Genomic DNA, 21219 nt, shown 5'->3' on the forward strand with positions numbered 1-21219 from the left:
GTGTGGCCCAGATTATGCACAGGCTTGTTTCTTTTGCATGTGGACTTAAGTTATAAATTTGAATAGCATAAAAAAATTGGACAGTAGTTTAGATTTGCGAAGAAGTCTTATCTCCTTTGTAGCACAAAGTACATTCTTTGTACTGATGATTTTTTCTTAATTTAGGTTTTGAGATACTATAAATATTTATTCCCAGTACTGTTTTATGTATGCTCTTTTAGTGTTTTTTATATATAGTTGAGAATCTTAATGAAATTCTATCTTCTTGACATGATGTGTCTTCTCTGTAGGTGTTGGTGTTGTCATCATTCCACCATTATTAAATTACTGTCTTGTGTATAGTTATTATTTCCATTTTTTTCCCCCAAAACACTCTTGCCCTTAATGTATATATAATGTAAATACTTTATTCAGGGGTTCAATACTTTATCAATATCTTTATCTTTAAAAAAAAAAAAACCTGATTGAATTTTTTGCAAAATCATGAAATAATTCTCCATATAGGAAAGGAAACTAAGCAGGTTTGTGCTGAAAAAAATAAAATATAATCTAAAATAGAAATCATATTTTAACTGGATAAAATAAATAACAGTATATTTGCTGGGTTTAATGTGAAGATTGAGTCTTCAAACCATGAACAAAGATGCCGTAAACAAATGTAATGTTGACAGTTAAACATGCATTTCTTATTATGCATTGTTTATTTTTATTCATTGTCTTTGTGGAAATTGATTGGAAAATTCAGGTTCCTAAAGATAAATAAAGGTGAAGGGCAGAATTTTTTAGTTTACTTCGATATACCTGCAAATCATGCCTGTTTGTTGTTCAGAGAAAAAAAAGAAGCATGAAAACTAGACATGTTTGACTGTTTTTTGAGTTTATCTATTTATATATTTTGCTACTTCTTTATTGTTGCTACCAGACTCGTAGCAACATCCAAACATATGAGAGAAATTAATGGGAGAAAGCTTAGAATTCATTCATTTATTCAGGAAATAGTTATTGAGCACCCATTATGAACCAGGCACCATTGTAGGAGCCTGGATATGTCCATGACCAATACAGACACAGATCCCTAAGCTGAGGAGCTTATTACTCTATCAGGGAGGTATGAGTGATAAACAGTCTCTGTAACACACACCTCTACAGCATGTTAAGAGGTGACAAGTGCTATGGAAAAAATAAAAAGCAGAGTTAGGGGGAGGAAGAGTGGTGCAGGGTCCAGACTGCTCAAGAGGCTCAGGGGAGGCCTCCTTGAGGAGAGAAATATTGACCAGAGACTTGAAGGAGGAGAGAGAGAATTAGCCAAGTAGGTATCTAGGGAAAGCGTTTCTAGGCAGAGGGAACAGTTTGGACAAAGGGCCTAAGGCTGGAGAGTGCCTGGGTTGTTTGGGGAACAGCAACAACAAGGGATCTGGTGTGGCTGGAGGGAATTCTGTAGGGGGAAGCAGGGGAGATGAGGTCGGGGAGGTCAGGGGGTGCGGGTCACCGACAGCTTTTAGGAGGAACATTGTAAGGACTTTGGCTTTTACTCTGAGTAAAATGGAGATCCACTGCAGGGCCTTGAAAAAATTGTACACGTACCCGGAATGCTCTAAGGTGCCTGTTATTTGGTCATATCAGTGTAACTTGGAACCGACTTAGGGAACCCTGTTGACCTAAGGGAGTGTATTTTCAGAATCCTGTGCTGGGAAGAAGATAACAGTGAAACTGGGTAGAAAAATTAGGGTAAATGGAAAGTTGTGGAGAAAGTAGGTGGCAGTCGCACAGTAAAGATGAAATGAGCAGTGGAGAATGGTCCATGGTGGCACTCCACGAATATGAGAGAGATGAGAAATGAGTAACATCATCTATAGTCTTGTTGCAGTGTCCTGATAGAAAACTCATTAGTTACTCTAAACATCTGCAAGAATTTATATGACTTCCCTGCCTGTTTCTTCTGCTGTAATAGTTTCATGTTTCTTAAGATCATTTATTCTTTATTTTCTGATAAAACGATGGATTTATAAGCGTAATTTTTGGGTCAGTGTTTTCACCTGCCTCTTTCCTTTGGAATTGCCAACTGCATGCCCTGTCCCGCCCCGCTACCCCTCACATCTAAACCCCAGCTTGAGAGTGAAAGGTGCTTCCCGCTGCATTGAAAACTGATAGGTGTACAGCGCACCTTGCTTGTAGAGTAGTATTGAATTTGATGTATGAGTAGTGTAAGATGGAAGTGGTGGTCATTTCAGTATCAAATTGGGTTCTAAGGATAATGAGAAATAGTTGGTCAGAATTCTAAATACAGGAATCAGGTTTATCTGGAACTCCAAACGATCTTAGCATGGATTTCCGGCCCCTCCTCATGCCTTCTCCCTCTTGCCTTTTACCTTTCCACCTGTATTTATCTCTGGCCCATCCTCCCCTCTCCCACCTTATTCTGGTCTCACCTTAAATGTCACTACCTCGGGAAGCCTTTTGTATCCAGGCATATCCCAGTCTCCAAGATTTTATTAGATGTGTTCATTATACACTGGTATGTTACTTCATGATACTTCCCATAGTTACCTTTTATAAATATTTGCATTGCTGTTTCTTTAATATTTGTTTCCTGAACTAGACTCTTAACTCCACGAAATGTAACTTCCTTAAACCTTTCTGAATTCCTTGTTTCTAGACATTCTTGGCATAGAGTAGGCAGTAGTGGGTATTTCTGAAAGAATAAAGAAATATGATGATGACATTTGCATTGAGGAAGGCATGGATTTGGGGAAGGTGGTAAATGAGAAGCCACATTTTATCTTGAAAAAAATAACTGTCCATACAGACGTGTCCTTCTTTGGTTCTAAACATGGGTAAACATTTTCCTTTGTCATTAATACCAGTAGATCCCTGGGCAAGGCACATAGAACGTTTTCAGAACACAAAGGTTGAATGGTGACTACATATTTCAGCTGATACCTAGTAGATTCTGCCTTTTGTCAGGTGATAGTAAAATCAAAGCAGTGTTTTCCTAGGCATTTCCCTGTAACGGTGAGTTCAGCTGCGTTTGGAAGGTTTCTTACATTCGTAATGGTTTTATGAATGGCCCGATTTGGAGTTGCTTCCTATGGGCACACTTTGAGACAGGTTCCTCCCACTTTAGTTTCTATTTACAGGCTGTTGTCAGTATTGTTTAAAAAGGCCCTTTGACTTAGCTGGACTCTGTTTTTGTTATGCTAAACATTTTGATTGTGTTCATTCATTAACCGAATGTTTATAGAGTTTATTACGTGCCGGCACATGCTAATAAAAGCAGTAACTAGTATTACTTGAGCCCTCAATATATGCCACACATTGGATTTGCCTAGATTATTTCATTTAATACTCATAACTCTGGGAGGCAGAGAGAGCGGGCATTACCTAAGTTCATACGGCTATAGCTGTTGGAGCTTCCCCAGCCCCATTTCTGGAAGCCAGGAGGCTGTCTGTGACTACGGAGCTAGGCAGTGGGTCTGAGATATTAGAAATGCAGAACTAAACTAATTTTATTATTTCCAGATATAATTTATTCATTTTCAAGTGAATATTTAGAATCATTTATTGTGTATCAATGGGAATGTTGTAGCAAATACACATTTTTTTAGAGGATGGAATTTATCTTTTCCATTAAAAAAATGCAAACTTCTTAGCAACTTATGTAAAACCCCAAATCAGTGCTTCATTCAGTTCTGATTGTGTCTACCAACTGCAGTAGGTTTTGTACGGAAAACTGAAAAAAATAAAATCAGTTGTGATATTTAGCACTTAAACAGCTGGTACATCTGTGTGTTTAAGCCTTTATACCATTTTTATGTCTGCTAAGTGTCTGTAATTTTTTTCTTGATAGCGTTTTCAATAGCTTTTCTTTTGTTTTCAATAGGGTAAAATTGATTTTTTAAATATTTTCTCATTTAAACTCATAATGCCATTTTCAGTATTTTATACTAATATAGAACAAAAAAGGAATTTTTAAAAACTAATTTATTTATTTTTGGCTGCGTTGGGTCTTTATTCTTGCGCGCAGGCTTTCTTTAGTTGCTGTGAGTGGGGACTACTTGTTGCGGTGCGTGGGCTTCTGATTGTGGTGGCTTCTCTTGTTGCGGAGCACGGGCTCTAGGAGCACAGGCTTCAGTAGTTGTGGCACGCGGGCTCAGTAGTTGTGGCTCGCGGGCTCTAGAGCGCAGGCTCAGTAGTTGCAGCGCACGGGTTTAGTTGCTCCACGTCATATGGGATGTTCCCAGACCAGGGCTCGAACCTGTGTCCCCTGCACTGTCAGGCAGATTCTTAACCACTGAGCCACTAGGGAAGCCCAAAGAAGGAATTTTAAATGTTTCAAAGTTGTGTGTTTCTAACTTTAACATGAAAAACTAAAATATATTAACTAAGAAGACTATTTGAAAACAGTATTAAAAAATCAGTTTTTCTAAATATGTTTTAATATGTAAAATAAAAAAATATCATTACCTATGCAGGTTTATAGTTTATTTTATAATACAATAAGAATATTATGCATATTTACATTAAAAAACGAATATGATTATTGAAGGATTCAAATTTGTCCAAAAAGTTAAATATACCATTAGAGATCAGGTAGAGATCAGTATTCTCCCTGAAATTATTTTTTTTCAACAGAGGTTTGTGATTTCAGAATTTCAAATGAAAATACTTTTAAGACTCTTCAAAATTTGAGAATAAGCAAAGGTAATGTATAATAAAAATGCCAGCTAATTGAAGTGCTAAGGTAATGGTGAGATGCTTATGTAAAACCACGAAGCACATGATCTCTGTTTGCAATGTCCAAAAAGTCCACGAGGGGGGAGTATTTCACCAGAAACATTGTTAGCACGGTCGGCCAAGAAATAAGAGTGAATGCGTTTTGCTTTCCCTTTTCCATGGCAGAAAAACAAGAAAAACACTGAGTTTAATGAACATTTTAAACTGTCTAAGGTTCAACTTTCACTCCTGTTATTTAAAGAATGGCTTCACAGGACTTTTGTAAGCACTGAGAATCATGATCATAAACGAATGGTTATCTGATCGTATGGTATAGTTTTTATTAAGTTTAGTGTAGTACTTTTTTCTCCTAAAATTCTTTTAAAGTTACTATTGGGCAAAGGGATATGAAGAACAAGGAGTTTTTTTTAATTGATCTGCTTACAAATTTATGTTTATATATTAAAATACTAAATCCTAAACATTGTAGATCTTGGGTTCCATGCTGATTAAACGTTAAAGCTTTAAGATAACTCATATAATAAAAGTTTTGCTTTAATCTTGGGCATATTTATAGGCAGACTCTGAGTTCAGAGCCTCCATTCCCTGATTGTTATTCAGAATTTTACTGCAAAACATTTGTGCCCTGTATATGATTAGCGTAACACTTCTTACGATTTCTTAAAGGCAGCAATAACATGAACATCTCTTATTGCTTGCTAGCACCTCACGATGTTATTAGTGTTCCTCAAACAGCTATGAAAATTGGATCTTATTTACTTTTGTCAGAATATTTTAAAATGTCATATCATCATATAAACTCTTGATATAAAACTAGGGCTTTGCTTTTTTAATGAGAGAGAACTATTTTCATATTGTCTGTTGTGAAATGTTTTGCCTCAACCTCTTTACTGAAGTTTTCTCTGTTACCTTAGCTTGAAATTACTGTTTTGTCATCTGAATTGCTATCATCTGATCACCTGCATGGGAATACTGGGGTAGGCATCATGCTATAGTACATGGTTTTTCAGGCTTTTTCCCCCCTGGTGGAAACCTTGTTGCAAATTCAATCTTATGTATAAACCCAATAAATAAAGCAGAATGAATATAAATTAATTGATTCAAATTATAACATTTCCTGATAAATTCAGATAGGAAAATGAGCTGTTCTGAAGAATATTAAAATTAAAACGGTGGATGATTGTTGCAGTCCTGTGTTGGATCAAGCATCTATTTGTTTCTATACTTAGTTTTGGTAATGTAATATCAAGATAATTCTAAATCATGAGTAGATGCAAACGTTAACCAACTTTTAAACTTGCTTTGCAATGGTGGGATATTTTCAATTAATCTGATTCAGAAACTTGAAAGTTTAATTGGGGATTTTGTTTCTTAGGTGAATCACTAATATAATTTTACAGTTGCTCACATTTTTTTTTAATAGTCAAAGTGTTGGGTGCTGCTCCTCTGACTGGGTCCTGTCACCTGGGTCACGTCATGAATTATTACTGAGATTTTCTAACTAGCTTTGGCACTCTGTGCTCAGGCACGCAGGGTGGAGTAGTGTACTGGCTTGAGTAATTTTGTTAACGGAAAAGTGCTGGTCTGGATTTTAAAACAATGAAGGAATTTGAATATATACATGAAGATGGAGGAGAAACTTTATTTCCAAGTCTGCAAAAAATTGAAACAAAAAACCAGGATAACTTGCTAACACAGGCTTATATGTTGGTCTTCTTCAGTGTGTTAAAATTTAATGTGTAACAGCATTCTATTTTATTATATTTTAAGGAGTTAAAAACAGGTAAATCATTAATTTAAGAATCGTGAGCCATGTCTGTGGCACTCGGTTTGAACCAGCGCAGGGAGCAGGGTACAGGGTTGTGAATCTGGCCGACGCAGGCTCCAGCTCTGCCCCTTACAGCCAGGCCATGTCAGGCCAGTTGCTTAACCTCTCTGAGCCTCAGGTTCCTCATTTTAAAAACTGAAATAACACCTCATGGAGCGTTGGGAAATTAGATAAACTAGATAAAACATCTGGCTCAAAGAATGGCAAGCAGTAGGTATTCAGCAAATACTGGTTTTTAAAAAAATTTTTCCTTTCAGTTCTTTACAACATTTAAATATCTTTTCTATTAGATTTTATATAAGAAAGGGCTACCTCACACAGAGCATTTTACATAATACACATAAATGAAGGCAGTGCCTTACCAGTATTACGGTTGAGCCTCAGCAGATACTTTCTTCGTTACTTCTCTGGGCTTTCGTGTCTTACCTTCCCTGTTGATCCTTTCTCATCCCTGCAGTTACCAAAAGTACAGTCTTGCAGCCAGTAAAATTATGCTTACGTGTCTCGGTTTACACTGCGAATCAAGGGAGCTCGGACATGGAAGGGACATCTGTGCGTAGGCCAGAGCTTTCCTTCATCACTTTGAGAGAAAGAGCATTTCCCCACATGGCAGGGGCTTGGGAAGCATCTGGAGGGCCACAGATAGGCCCTCAGAAATCTACCTCAGCCCCTTTGAAATAAGGAAGCTGGAGTCTAGAGAGTTAAATGACTTGTCCCAGATCACACACAGTTAACAAGTGACCCACCCTTTAAATACATTTTTATGCCTTAAAAAAGTCTCAAGGCTTTTAATTTTAATTGTCAAACATTACAGCCTTATTCTAAGGAATCTGAGATCATCAAGGCTGGATCTAAGGAAAGTCATTGCAGTAAACACTCTGCTTTTTGTTTCAGAATACAGCCAAGTTGCATTTCATGCAGGCATTGTATTCCTAGAAATCACTGCCTTTATTAAAACTGAATTTAATGGGAAGCATCTAACATGTAAATACGCAGTAAGTTTATATAACAGCCTCAGAGGGGGATTTTTGTCCCCCTCAGACTTTGATTATACTACATTTGTTTCCTAGGCAGTTGAACAACCTCATTTCTCTTTGAGTGTAAATGCCTTTGTGTCAGAATGATTCAGCGCCTTTTTTTTTTTTTTTTTAACAAGAATGAGATTTTTGTGGTCATAAAATTTTCCTCCTATTACTTCTACCACCAAAGTTACACCTTGTGCTACCCAGGTGAAGCTCAGCTGAAGCCCAGCTGCAGATATGCAAATTGTGTGTCTAATGGTAGTCTACTGAGTTTGCATATTGAGCACTCTTTTATCCATTAAATTACAGGCCTACATGTTTCCTCATTAGTGTAAAAAAAGTAATCTTGGGCCCTCATGTTTTTGCCAAATAGATCTCCTTGGAAATGAACACCCTCAATGGGAAACAGTTTTTTAAAAATGTAGAGTAAGCTCTTCTAGTAAGTAAAAGAGTAACATTGTTTAGCTCTGCCAGTGATCCCTGTGGCAACCTGGACAAGTATTTTTATGGTTTGCAGTAGTTACCAACCCTAATTAGATCACCCTTGAGCATACAAGTCACACATATCAAATATCAGACATCAGAAACAAACGAGCAAGCCTGAAGGTTGGCATGATTACATACCCAGTGTGCCACATGTGCAAGTGCTTTGTTTGTTGTTTCCTAGTGTGCTTACTGAATAGGATGCCTATAAAATGCAGCATTACTTTTGTGACTTTAAAGAGTGAGCAAACCTGACACTGTGCGCACTGTTGTCTTGAAAATCAGCTCTGACCACCACGTGGAGATGCCTCTTTGTTTTCTTTGCAACAAGTTCTTTGCTCCATTGACTGTTGCTTTGCACTCAGCACAACCTTCTGCATATGGAGAGTTTTAGCTTTTAATTACTTTAGTAACAGAAGTAATAAAGTAATTCTGTTACTTTAGCTATAGCAAGGAAAGTGTCTATTTTTCTGACCCCCTATGCTAACCGTTCTCTCCAACACAGTATGAAAGGTGACTCATGGAATCATTTTCAAGGTACTTTTTTCTTTTTTTGGCTGCACCATGCGGATCTTAGTTCCCCTGACCAGTGATTGAACCCATGCCCTCAGCAGTGAAAGCACAGAGTCTTAACCACTGGACCACCAGAGAATTCCTTCAAGGTACTTTTTAGGGGTGATTAAAACTTATGGGATGCAGCACACAGGAAAATTTATAACTATAAATACTTACATTTAAAAAGGAGAAAAATCTTGTATTAATAGCCTAACTTTAACCTTGAGAAACTAGAAAAAGAGAAGCAAATTTTACAAATTTCAAATCTAGCAAAAGGAAGGAAATAATAATGATTAGAGTGGAAATAAATAGAGAATAAAATAACAGTAGTGAGAATTGACGAAACCAAAGCTCTTTGCAAAGAACAACAAAATTGACAAACCTTTCACTAGATTGACAGAAGAAATAAAAGACAGAATTAACTAAAATCAGAAAATATGGATGTTACCACCCACCTTACAAAAATAAAAAGGATTGCAGACTACTCAGTGGATACACAAAAGGCATCTGACAAAATGCAACACCCTTGCGTGATTAAAAAACTGTTAGAAAACTAGGAGTAGAAGGGAATTTACTTAACGTGGTAAAGGGCATTTATGGAAAAACGCATTGCTAACATTCTCGGTGGTGAAAGATTGCAGGCTTCCCCCCTAAAGACAGGAACAAGATAAGGATGCCTGCTGCTATGGGCTGAATGTGTCCCCTGCAAAATTCATATGTTGAAAACCTACCCCCCAGTGTGATGGTACTCAGAGGTGGAACCTTTGGGAGGTAAGTAGGTTTAGGTGAGGTCATGAGGGCTGAGTCCTTATGATGGGATTGGTGTCCTTATAAAAAGAATCAGAGAGCTAACTGCAAGTCAGAGAGGGTTCTCATCAGAACCTGATCATGCTGGCACCCTGATCGCAGACTTTCAGACTCTAAGACCTGTGAGAAATAAATGTTGTTTAAGCCACCGGTCTATGGTATTCTGTTATAGCAGTCTGAGTTGACTAAGTCACCTGCTTTCACCACTGCTCTTCAACATTATACTGGAAGTTCTAGCTAGTACAGTTAGACAAGAAACAGAAATAAGTGGATCCATTTGGAAATGAGGAAGTGCAACTATCTTTAATCACAAATTACATGATGCTGTATGTAGAAAATCCCAAAGAATTTCACAAGAAAGCTACTAGAGCTGATAAATTCAATGTTTCAGGGTACAGATCAACACAAAAATCAGTTGAGTTTCTATACACCTCCAGTGAACAATCTGAAAGGAAATTAAGAAAGCACTTCTATTTACTATAGTGCCAAATAGAATAAAATATCCAGGAATAAATTTAACCAATGAGGTAAAGAATTGTACAATGAAAACTACAAAACATTGGTAAATTAAAGAAGTTCTAAATAAATGGAAAGATATCCTATCTTCATGGATAGGAAGACTAAATATTGTCAGTATTACCCAAAGTGATCTACAGATTCAGTGCAATCCCGTTCTAAATTCCAGTAGCCTTTTTTGCAGAAACAGAAACCTGATCCTCAAATTCATATGAAATTGCAAGAGACCCCAAATAGCCAAAACAATCTTGAAAAAGAATAAAATTGGAGAACCCTTTCTCGATTTTAAAACTTATTACAGAAAGAGAGAAACAAATACCATATGCTAACACATATATGTGGAATCTAAAAATAAATAAATAAATAAAATACGGTTCTGAAGAACCTAGGGGCAGGACAGGAATAAAGGCGCAGAGGTAGAGAATGGACTTGAGGACACGGGGAGGGGGGAAGGGTAAGCTGGGACAAAGTGCAAGAGTGGCATGGAATTATATACACTACCAAAAGTAAAATAGATAGCTAGTGGGAAGCAGCTGCATAGCACAGGGAGATCAGCTCGGTGCTTTGTGACCACCTAGAGGGGTGGGGTAGGGAGGGTGGGAGGGAGACACAAGAGGGAGGGGATATGGGGATATATGTATGTGTATAGCTGATTCACTTTGTTATAAAGCAGAAACTAACACACCATTGTAAAGCAATTATACTCCAATAAAGATGTTAAAAAAACCCACAAACTACAAAGCTATAGTAATCAAAACACTGTGGCACTGATATAAGGACAGACATAAACCAGTGGAATAGAGTTGAGAGTCAGGAAATAAACCCATACATCTGTGGCCAGTTAAGCTTTAATAAGGGTGCCAAGTCCATTCAGTGGGGGAAAGAATAGTCTCTACAAGAAATGGTGCTGGAACAACTAGATTTCCACATGCAAAAGAATGAAGTTGGACCCTTATTTCACAGCATGTACAAAAATTAACTGAAATGGATCAATGTACTCTTTCCCAAGCACAAGGGTTTTTTTTCAATATCAGAAAGGGTAATTAAAGTGAAAATTATTTTAAAAGAATAGAGTTCTTTGGGAACAATCCTGTTTTGTGTAGTTTGTTCACTCTACAAATATTTATTACGCAAAAGTCACATGACAGCATTCTACGCTAAGCACTGGAGATACAGTGGTGAACAAAACCAAACTTGTTCTTAGCTTTAATGGAATTTACCGTCTAGTGGGGGGAGATAGACATTAATAAAATAATTCCACTACTGAATAGTGTAACATTCTAATTGTGATATGTGTATGTAAGAAAGCATATGTGCTATCATGAGGGTTTGTAATAGAGGAGTGCAATGTTGTTTCACGGAAGACTTCCCTGAAGAGGGGGAGCTGAGCTGAGAGACAAAGGATGAGCAGGAATTAACCTGGTTAAGACAGAAGGGGAGAGTGTGGTTAGCTCCAAAGTTGTCTAGGGTTTTTGTCTGCAGATAGTAATGGGCTTAACAATGCATTTCATTTTATCTTTTGTTTCTGACCCGTTTGGCTACAATGCTGAGTGGCTGTTTTCTGTGTGTTCCATCTATCTTCCAGAATCTCCAAGTGTTCTGTGCATAGAGAGTATTTAACAAATGGACACTCACTGATAGAAAGTATTTGAGAGTCTACTGGAAGTTAAATTGTTTCAAAGTAATTCAATTCTGAGGCAGTTAAAAGTTTTCCCTTTTAAAATTTTTAAAGAAAATTTATCTTAATTTTTAATCCCTTACGATTAAATAATGACATTATTAGGCAGCTACTTTTAGACAAAGTAAGGTAAATATGCCTTCTTCATAAATTATGCTCTTAGAACCTATTTATATTTTGATTTAAAATGGAATTTTTTCTGTGTAATTTAAAACCTTATTTTGAATGGAAGTGATATGAATGGCTTATGTAATTTCTGCCAAGGAATTAATACGGACTTTCTCTAAACCACTGTCATTTATAATCAAAATGCTTTTAACTTACATTGATGTTGGCATTAACAAGTACTGCTAGATTGGTAGCATAGAAGGAGATTGCATTTAAACTTACTGGGAGATCACTGATGCCTGAGGTTTTATAATGCCTTCTGTGGGCCATTTAACTGCTGGCAACTTTAATTCACATGATTCATAATACTGGAAATTTAAATTCACTCCTAATTGAAAAGTGAAGTTGCTTAAATTCTTTAAATACTAACCTTTGGAAAAATATCTGAAAAATAAAGGCACATATGATTTTGGTGGCCTACTGCCAAAAGATTATCATTTACATAAATATCTCTTTCAGTAGAAGAGTTTAATGTATTGAGCTCAAAAGGTTAGAATAGAGACTTCAATCTGGAAACCAGCAGCAGACTGTTGGCTTGTGAACAGCAGTATTGTTCATCGTATTGAGAACACTGTTCACATTCAAGCTTAAGCAGAGCTGGCATTAAAATTCAGTTAATTTGTTTCATGTGACTTGTCAGCTGTGTGTTTTTATCTAAATCTTTCTAGCTTCTCTTCTTAGTATTTTATGTTAAACTCCTGAAATAGATGAACTACCTTTTTAACTGTTGAAGCTCTGATATTTTGGCCACTTCTGCAGATGATTCTGTGAAACCATTCTTCAAGTTTTCCATTTCATTTTAAATATATTTAATAATCAGTTTGAAAGCCAGTTTAATTTATTAAGAAGTAATCCCATTTCAGAGGGCTTTTTGTTTTGTGCACGTGTGCATGAGTCCATAAAAGGGACTTCCTGAAATTCATTAAGACAAAATTGCTATCCTTATTTTCTAAGCAGCACCCTATTCTTTTCTTGTTTGCTAATTTTGTTCTCTGGATTTTCTTTTAGATGGCTTTTAATAAATGGCTACTAGCCAAGTAGTGGGCCTGAGTAGTAAAGTGCTAGTCCCAGAGAAATTACGTAACTATAACTAGTATTAGAGTAAGATTCCATTTCACTTTTTTGAAGAACATGAAAATCTTACTGCTTCTCTGAAACTAGACTCAGTATAATCTCACAGTTAATATTCTTGACTAATTGGGAATTGAGTGTTTTGAAGACATCTTCAGATTTACAGTGATTCTAAAACAGCTTTATGAGATATAATTGACATACAATAACCTGCCATATTTAAATTGTACAATTCCTGAAGTTTAAATATGTATACACATATATAGACACACAACACGCATCCCCACCAAATTGTCGCTGCTGTCAGGAGAGCAGACATATCACTTCCTAAAGTCCCCTCCCATTCCTTTGAAGTCTCTCCCTGTCATTTCTCTTCCTCACATCCCTGACTTCACAGGGAACCTTTATCCTTTTTCTGTCACTATAGGTTGCTTTACATATTCTAGTTTTATATAAATGAAAAAAAATACAACTATGTATTCTTCATTTGCTATATTCTTTCACTCAACATAATTTACTATGAGATTTATCCATGTTGCATATATAAATAAGTCCATCCCTTTTTATTGCTAAGTAGTATTCCATTATATGGCTATACTACAAGTTATTTATCTTTTCCTTGTTAGTGGACGTTTGGGTTATATCCAGATTTGTCATCTACTTCCTTGTCTTTTAAGCTCCTTCATATTTTCTATTCCTTTATCCCTCTGTGATGTATTTTTACTCACTGCCTCAGACTGGCGCATGGCCTGGCATGTAGTAGGTTGAACCCTATGGAATTGTCAATATTTGACCGTTTTGACCTATAAAAATGGCAGTTTCGTATAGTTCAACATAGAAGTGTTTACTAAGTACTTTTTAATGAATGTCACTTGTTTTTACATTTAAGACCTCTGCCTGATACAAAAGTATTTACATATATAAATTCAACTAGGTTAAAAGTTATGCATAATGAAAAATAGACTAAGTGACACTGTAATTGGTAGTTATCGTGTCTGGTTGGTAAAATGATGTGGATTTTTTCCCCTTTCTGTTTTTCTGTATTTCTTTGCCTTATATATATGCTTATATAGTAAGCACAGATTACTGTTATAATAGAAAATAAAACCTGTGACATACCTAGAATATGTTACTTTCCTTTCTCTGTGTTCCTAGCCCAAATCCTGCCTTTCATTAGGGCAATGTAATTCTGACCTCACACTTGTTACCTTAATAATTTTGTAACTATACCATTTGTTTTGTTCCTTTTTCTTTTCTTTAAAAAAATTATGAGAGCAAGGTGTATAATGTGTTATTTTTATAAATAACAAATTTTAAGTTTACATGCAGAATTTGCCAGTAGTGACATTAATGACCATTTTTGTTTGTTTCTTACTTGAAGAATATCAAAGAATATTCCAACAACTAAAGATGTTGAGCCACTCCTGGAAATAGATGGAGATATAAGAAATTTTGAAGTGTTTTTGTCTTCAAGGACGCCAGTTCTTGTGGCTCGAGATGTAAAAACCTTTTTGCCATGCACTGTAAATCTAGACCCCAAACTACGGGAAATCATTGCAGGTGGGTATTAGTAATAAATTTACTTTTTCCTCTCTGCAACACTGAAGGCTTTTCCTGTTTCTGACTTAGCTGTGTAAGTTTCTCCTGCGCTCCATGAAACACCAAGAAATATCGAACCAAGCGCTACACAGGAGAATTAATGAAACTGCGGATCGGCAGTCTGACATCTTTTGGGAATGCTAGGAAAATGCTGTTTGTTAAATTGACCTTTTTATGTTTCCCAGCCTACACAGCTGAACCTTCCTTGGAATCAGGTTCCTCTTAACGGTATAATCACCACTTTAAGATGTCAGTCCATTGTAATTTTTCTGTCACCAGTCTTCTGTCTTTAATAGGGATCTCTATCCAGAGGGGTAAGAAAATCCATATCACTTTTAAAATTTTAGCTTAAATCTGTGGACTAGAACTTGAGGACAGTGACATGAGGATTTTGAAAGAATTTAAGTTGTCCTTGAGGCACCACTGTATGCACATGGACACACACAGAACCTTTGCTGAAACATACCATCTTCTGTATGATGCAGGTGCTCCTGACTCACCTTGGCATTTTCCAGGAATTATGGAGAGAGAGCCTTATACTCCTACATTCTTTTTTAGATACCTGTTATAAGGCTGTTGTCAGAGGTGTATTTTGTGACTATGGAATTGGTTATTGTTATTGTTCAGAGATGGATGAGACGTATAGTTTGCAAACCCATAATCTTAGCTAACGTTATATTTACTACACAAGTTTGAATTATTAATAATTAACGAAACTTTATGAGTCACAAGAACTGTTAGAATAGCACAGATACCTTGAAAAGTCAGAAAAAAGTTTATAGTTCTGGTAACTGAGGAGAAGAATCCAGATGTTGGTGACTTTTCAAATGGTGAACAAAAGCTTTTATGCAAAGTAGTTGAGTTTCTCTTGCTAAAATGTCTATGGAGTATTCAAAATTTCCTGTCTACTTCTGTAACCCCGTTGAAATCCTTGGCAAGAGCGATACAGTCATGTTTCTATCTGGTGCCTAAAGGAGGAAATGGTAATTGGATTAAATACTAATGTTCTATTTTCTTTTGCCTTCTGGGGTGTTGTTTAATCTTTTAGATGTTCGAGCTGCAAGAGACCAGATTAATATCGGAGGACTTGCGTATCCCCCGCTACCTCTGCACGAAGCTCCCCCTAGACCACCGTCGGGCTACAGTCAGCCTGCGTCGGCCTGCTCTTCTTCCGCCTCCTTCAGTGCCCCGTTTGGAGGAGGGGTTGTGTCACCACAGCCTCACAGCAGCTATTACAGTGGTATGACGGGACCCCAGCATCCATTCTACAACAGGGTAAGCAAGTGCTAGGAATCTTAAATTTTAAGAATTTCTTCCAGGGAAGTATTAGAAGTTTTCTGCTAACGGGGTCTGTTATTATTTTAAAACTGTACTTTAGCTTTAAAGACAAAAAGTGTTAAGTTTGAATGCAGTATGATTTTTTAAAAATCAGAATAATTTTGAATTTTAATGGTTCTAGATCTCAATTGAGTCTGAATATTTGAGATGCTTTTTGCTTTTATTTATTATCTTAATAAGAAAGTGAACTCTATGGGGTCAGCAGAGACTATCCTATGCTTCAAAGGGATCTGTTTTTCTATTTGTTTATAAACAAATATTCCATTTGTTGTATCTTGTATAATAATTTGTATTGGAATTTAAAACAATGATAATTTTTATAGTAGTTCAGTAAACCTATATTTAATATGTGTTACAGCTTTTAAATGTGAGGTAATGGAAATACTGCTGGTAGGACTCAGGTGCTAGTGCCAAATAATAGCACTGTAGCCAATTTCTAGAGTTTTATTTCAAGTTATCTTCAGTCATGTATAATCATTTGCATAGTATAAATATGATCATTTTCTACTTCAAAAGATGAGAGCACAATTAATTATCAGCAGTATTCAGACCCTATCAAGTTGAGTAGGTCCAAGCTATCCTCATTTTAATGGTCTTAAACACTAATATTCCCTATAGGAAAATGGAGCATCTGCTCTAGTATTATACTTTCTGGAACTGTACTCTAAGATCCCTTGCAGTTTCTTTATTTTTGTTGTCTCCCTCTTTAGTCTAATTTGAGAAAACACAGGGGCTGGTATTCATAGAAGCCAAGTGCATGCCTAAATAAATTTCTTATAAGCTAGGAAGATAGAGAAATTTGAATAAACGTGGCAAAGCAGGAATTCTAAAATTTAAATTTTCCAGTTTTTGAGAAATGCCAGCCATGTAAGTTATTAGGTATACCATTTATAGAGGTCCTGTGAATGTTATTCCATTCTTTTACTCAAATAAGGAGAAAAAGGTGGAGCAATAGCATTTTCTAATGTATTTCATCCTTGTAAACTTTATCTGAGTGGTAGGCAGTGTGAAATGCAGGGTTTTATTTGCCAGTCTTAAAATCTGCTATAATTTTTCGTAAAATGGTTCAATTGATAATTAGATGACAGTTGAAGTTTTGAGACCAAGAATTTTTTTTTTAATATTAAATTACCATACCATCTAGGTGGAGACCTTGTGTTCACTAATTTCACATGAATAACAATGATGTGATGCTTTAATATCGTTTTATTATTTTTAAAACGTTTAAAAATTTCTCATGTTTTTAGATCTAGTTATTTTTTGCTCTAGTTATTTGAGGTTTTTAGTCTGAAAGTTAAAAGCAGAACAGTTTTCTTAAAATGGCAGGAGTGAAAAAAGTAAGGGAAGATGTTACATCAGTGTAATGAGAGTTAGTATGTTTTAATCTTTATTTTTAGCCCATATAATCTGATAGCTCCTGTTTACGTGAAGCTGGATACAAATAAATGGTGTATTTATAGATCTCCTCTAAACACTGAGTTCCCCGTTTAAAAAATATGCTTGCTTATTTAGGAGACAGAGTAAACTCCAGGATATAGAATATAAAGTAAACTCTAGGAACCTAGAGTAACAGTATTCCTGGAGTCCATGTATAGGAGGTTCTCATATAATTCAGACTTTCTTTGGTCTTACTTAAGGCTAATCTTTTTTTGGTAAAGAATAGTATTCTATTGAGATTCTATTTTGCTTTTTTTTTTTTTATGAGAGTGTGAGTTAATATTTGTAAATCACTTAGAACCTGACACATGGTAAACCCATAAAAATGTTAAATGTAAAGAGAAACTCTGGTGTCAAGTTGTAAGGTGCAAAACTTTAGTTGCTTTTTAAAAAGCTTTATTAAATCAACAATATAAAAATTTAAATAATATGTCTTAAGTTTGATATCTTAGAGAATATGAGTGAGGCATTTTTTCTTTTGTTTTGTCACTTGCATTAAAAACTTGGAGTTGTATTTTATTGGTTAGTTTCATTTGCTACATCTCATTTCACTTTGATTTCGGTAATTGTTTTGTTACGTGTTTTCTCCATAGCCATTCTTTGCCCCTTACCTTTACACGCCAAGGTACTACCCTGGCGGCTCCCAACATCTCATCTCACGTCCATCAGTAAAAACGAATTTGCCCAGAGATCAGAGCAATGGCCTAGTAAGTATAAAAAAGCATAACTAAAGTATTACTCTAATATGAAACATAGTCAGCATTAGAAGTTTGCTTATTTCCTTTCTGTAGTAAAAGCGCAACTTATTTTATAAGTAGTTTTAAGAAACATAAGCTGTTACTAACACAAAATATATTTTGTTTTCATTTCTGGTAAATATCAATGAAAGGAAAATGACTTGCAGCATCAGGAGGTAAATGATGAGTTGTTTACAACCAGAGTTTCTGGCCAATAATGTTTGTTATCAAACTTTTAAAACTAAACCTTTACATCTGCTAATTTCTGATTTCTTTTTAAAGGACATACATATATGGTAGTTGTGTCTATCTATGTATATATATGCTAGCCCTATGGTATAAAAATTAGAGGATGTATTGAAAGAACATTTTGATTGAATAGCAGAAATTAAGTAGAATCAGGGAAGTATTCAAATGTACTATTAACTCTAATCCAAAACAAAATACATTTGTGCCTAAAATTTTAGGTGTTCCTGATGATAAACATGTGTTAACAATTAAAAAAAAAAAGAAATTCCCTGTTAATGTATTTTTTAAATTAGGAGGCAAAAGCTATAGAACTTAAACTGTTATTTAAATTTTAAAATATTATCATTGAAGGAAAAAAATCTAATCAGGTCCAGGTTTCAGTGTTATATATTATTTCAACATCATGTTCATTCATCATCCTTGTTTGGCTCACTCCTTCACCTTTTACCCACACTCTTGTTTTGTGTTGTTAGGAGGTTATCAAGGAGGATGCTGCTGAGGGGTTTTCTTCACCCACAGACTCCTCGAGGGTAACGGAGTAGTCTTGTGGTGTGGACGCGAGCATCTCCCGCTTCTGCAGCAGTAACGACTGTCTTAATCATGATGACAGCAGTTCACTAACTGTGCATCTGCAGTGTGATGGGCAGCTGGTGTAGAGTAGCTGAATACTAATAATTATAGTTCACGGATTAATGAAAAAGCTAATGTTTAACTTTACCCTTCATTTCCTCCTGCTTTTCCCCTTTTTCAATGACATGGGATGGGTTTTTTTTTTTTGTCGTCCAATAAGGAAGGGGTTTTTCCAGCATCCATCAGGAGCATTCATTTGGTGGTATTAGTTCCTTAATGTTGGGCTTTATTTTCACATTTGCCTGTTTTTCTGAAGCCTGCAGTTGGTACCATACATGTAGAATAGGTTTGAAAATATCTCCAATCAACCTTGAGACTGCAAAAAGACATTATGAGCTCGATTGTATAGACCAGGAATGGATCCTTAGTGGCTCGTGCTTAATCTAGGTGCCCATGCTTAGTGTAAATTCAGTACTACTACAGCGCTACTTTTCTTTATCTGTATACAGTTGATCCTTAAACAATGCAGGGGTTAGGAGCACCAAGCCTCCTACCAGCCTAAAATCCTAGCAGTCTAAAATAGAGACTGTAACTTATAGTCAGCCCTCTTGCGGAAGTAGTTCCTCCTTATCTGTGGTTCTGCATCTCCGGATTCAACCAACGCAACCGTGTAGTACTGTTGTATTTACCATTGAAAAAAATCTGCGTATAAGTGGACGCGCACAGTTCAAACCTGTGTTGTTCAAGGGTCAACTGTATTAAAATAAAATTTCCAGATAAACAGAGCTAGTACAGCATGTAAAGGGAATTATTTAAAACTTTTTTTCCCCCAACACTTTAGAATGGGTGTCTAAAAAACCAACTTTTTTTTTTTTTTTTTGCGGTATGCGGGCCTCTCCCTGCTGTGGCCTCTCCCGTTGCGGAGCACAGGCTCCGGACGCGCAGCCTCAGCAGCCATGGCTCACGGGCCCAGCCGCTCCGCGGCATGTGGGATCTTCCTGGACTGGGGCACGAACCCGCGTCCCCTGCATCGGCAGGTGGGCTCTCAACCACTGCGCCACCAGGGAAGCCCTAAAAAACCAACTTTTGTAGGAAGTCTCTTTGTATATTTATTATTAAAGGCTTTGTACTTAATAAGAAATACATTTAATGTGATGAGCCATAAAATCTTCATTCATTCAATCAATGTGGAATTTAAGAACCCAGTTTGTATCTTAAGTTCTGTTGATTTATTTGCAGAATGTTATGCCCATGTAAACATGATCAATTTAAAGAAATGTAGCATAGCAGTTAGAATTACTTTGGTGAAATATTGCATCCTGAATTTATGCATAATTTTTAACTTAAAACATGCATTTGAATAGGCAGTAGTTTTTTTTAACTTTAATTTTCTTTGAATTAATATTAGTGAGATAGGAAGAGAACCATTTTGGTGTTTTCATTGAGGAGCTGATGATTCTTTTTAAGTCATTAACATTTTAGCTGAAGTGTTTGAGAGACTTCAATTATCCACGAATTATGGACACAATAAACCATAGTAATTCTATTTGGGTGTTGGGGGAATATTTAATCCATGGATCATTGCCACTATATGCAAGAATGACTTTTAGTTTAGTCAGAGAGCCTTTAATACATAGTTTCATGCATGCAATGCAATTCTTTGAGCTAAAATTCCTCTGTAAACTTTTGATGAAAGTTGGATCCTGTGAAGAATTTGATGGTCTTAATGACAGAGACATGCTGAAGTAGTAGCTGTTCCCATGCTTAAGGAGAAACACTTGTGAGTAAAAGGTGTCAGTAATTTCAGGGACCAGTGAAGGAGCATTAGGCAAATTTTAAAATGAGTTTTTGGGGAAGGGGAAATAATGCAATTCTTAAGAAGTGTTTGCAAGCGCAATAACGAAGAGTGAAAATGCTCTGAATATATTAGCGCCTTTGTTTAGTAAAATAACCATACTATTTGCTGTTCTTTTAATATTAAAAGGTAGTTTTGTAATCTGTTTAGTGAATAATAGTTGCTTCCCAAGCCTTCTTTGCTTTTAAGAAATTAACAATGACAATAGCATGTAAAATTTATTTAGAAGTAGATTAGTTCAAGTAGACACTTAGTTCAAAACTGTGTTAAAAACAGTGGTGGAAATGTGGAGAAGTATCTATACATGCGAACATTGTATGGGATTTTTATAGCTGAACCAATGAAGAAGTAGTTAATATAATACAAAAAATTTTTTAGCCCTTCATGGCTCCTGTAGTTTTCCAGTACTGTAGTAGAAAATGATATGATTTCTGAGATACGAAGACTGCAGGTGAGTTCATCTCTGCTCATTCATCTGTCTCCTGTATGCAACGCTTGATGACAAAAGCTGCTTATAGATAAGTCAGGAGCTATGCGAACATTTTTGGACAAACTGTCTTGTCATTATGGAC

The 21219-nt window shown here is 36.1% G+C and overlaps 1 protein-coding gene across 17 annotated transcripts in view; it reads left to right on the plus strand.

The window, feature by feature from the left end:
* The window catches only part of KIDINS220 (kinase D interacting substrate 220), a 102944-nt gene that overhangs the window by 56764 nt on the left and 24961 nt on the right, over window positions 1-21219 (plus strand). For 8 of the 17 annotated variants that reach the window (XM_033437485.2, XM_049695904.1, XM_049695905.1 and 5 more), the window contains exons 23-26: window positions 14244-14422; window positions 15510-15736; window positions 17830-17943; window positions 18696-18752. In XM_033437485.2, the coding sequence (XP_033293376.1) occupies window positions 14244-14422; window positions 15510-15736; window positions 17830-17943; window positions 18696-18752 (577 nt within the window). Of the gene's footprint in view, window positions 1-14243; window positions 14423-15509; window positions 15737-17829; window positions 17944-18695; window positions 18753-21219 lie in introns of those variants that run through there. The other 9 variants (XM_033437495.2, XM_033437488.2, XM_033437489.2 and 6 more) reach the window with 3 other exon arrangements.

The sequence above is a fragment of the Orcinus orca genome, chromosome 13 (genome assembly GCF_937001465.1).
Source record: "Orcinus orca chromosome 13, mOrcOrc1.1, whole genome shotgun sequence".
Lineage (NCBI taxonomy): Eukaryota > Metazoa > Chordata > Mammalia > Artiodactyla > Delphinidae > Orcinus > Orcinus orca.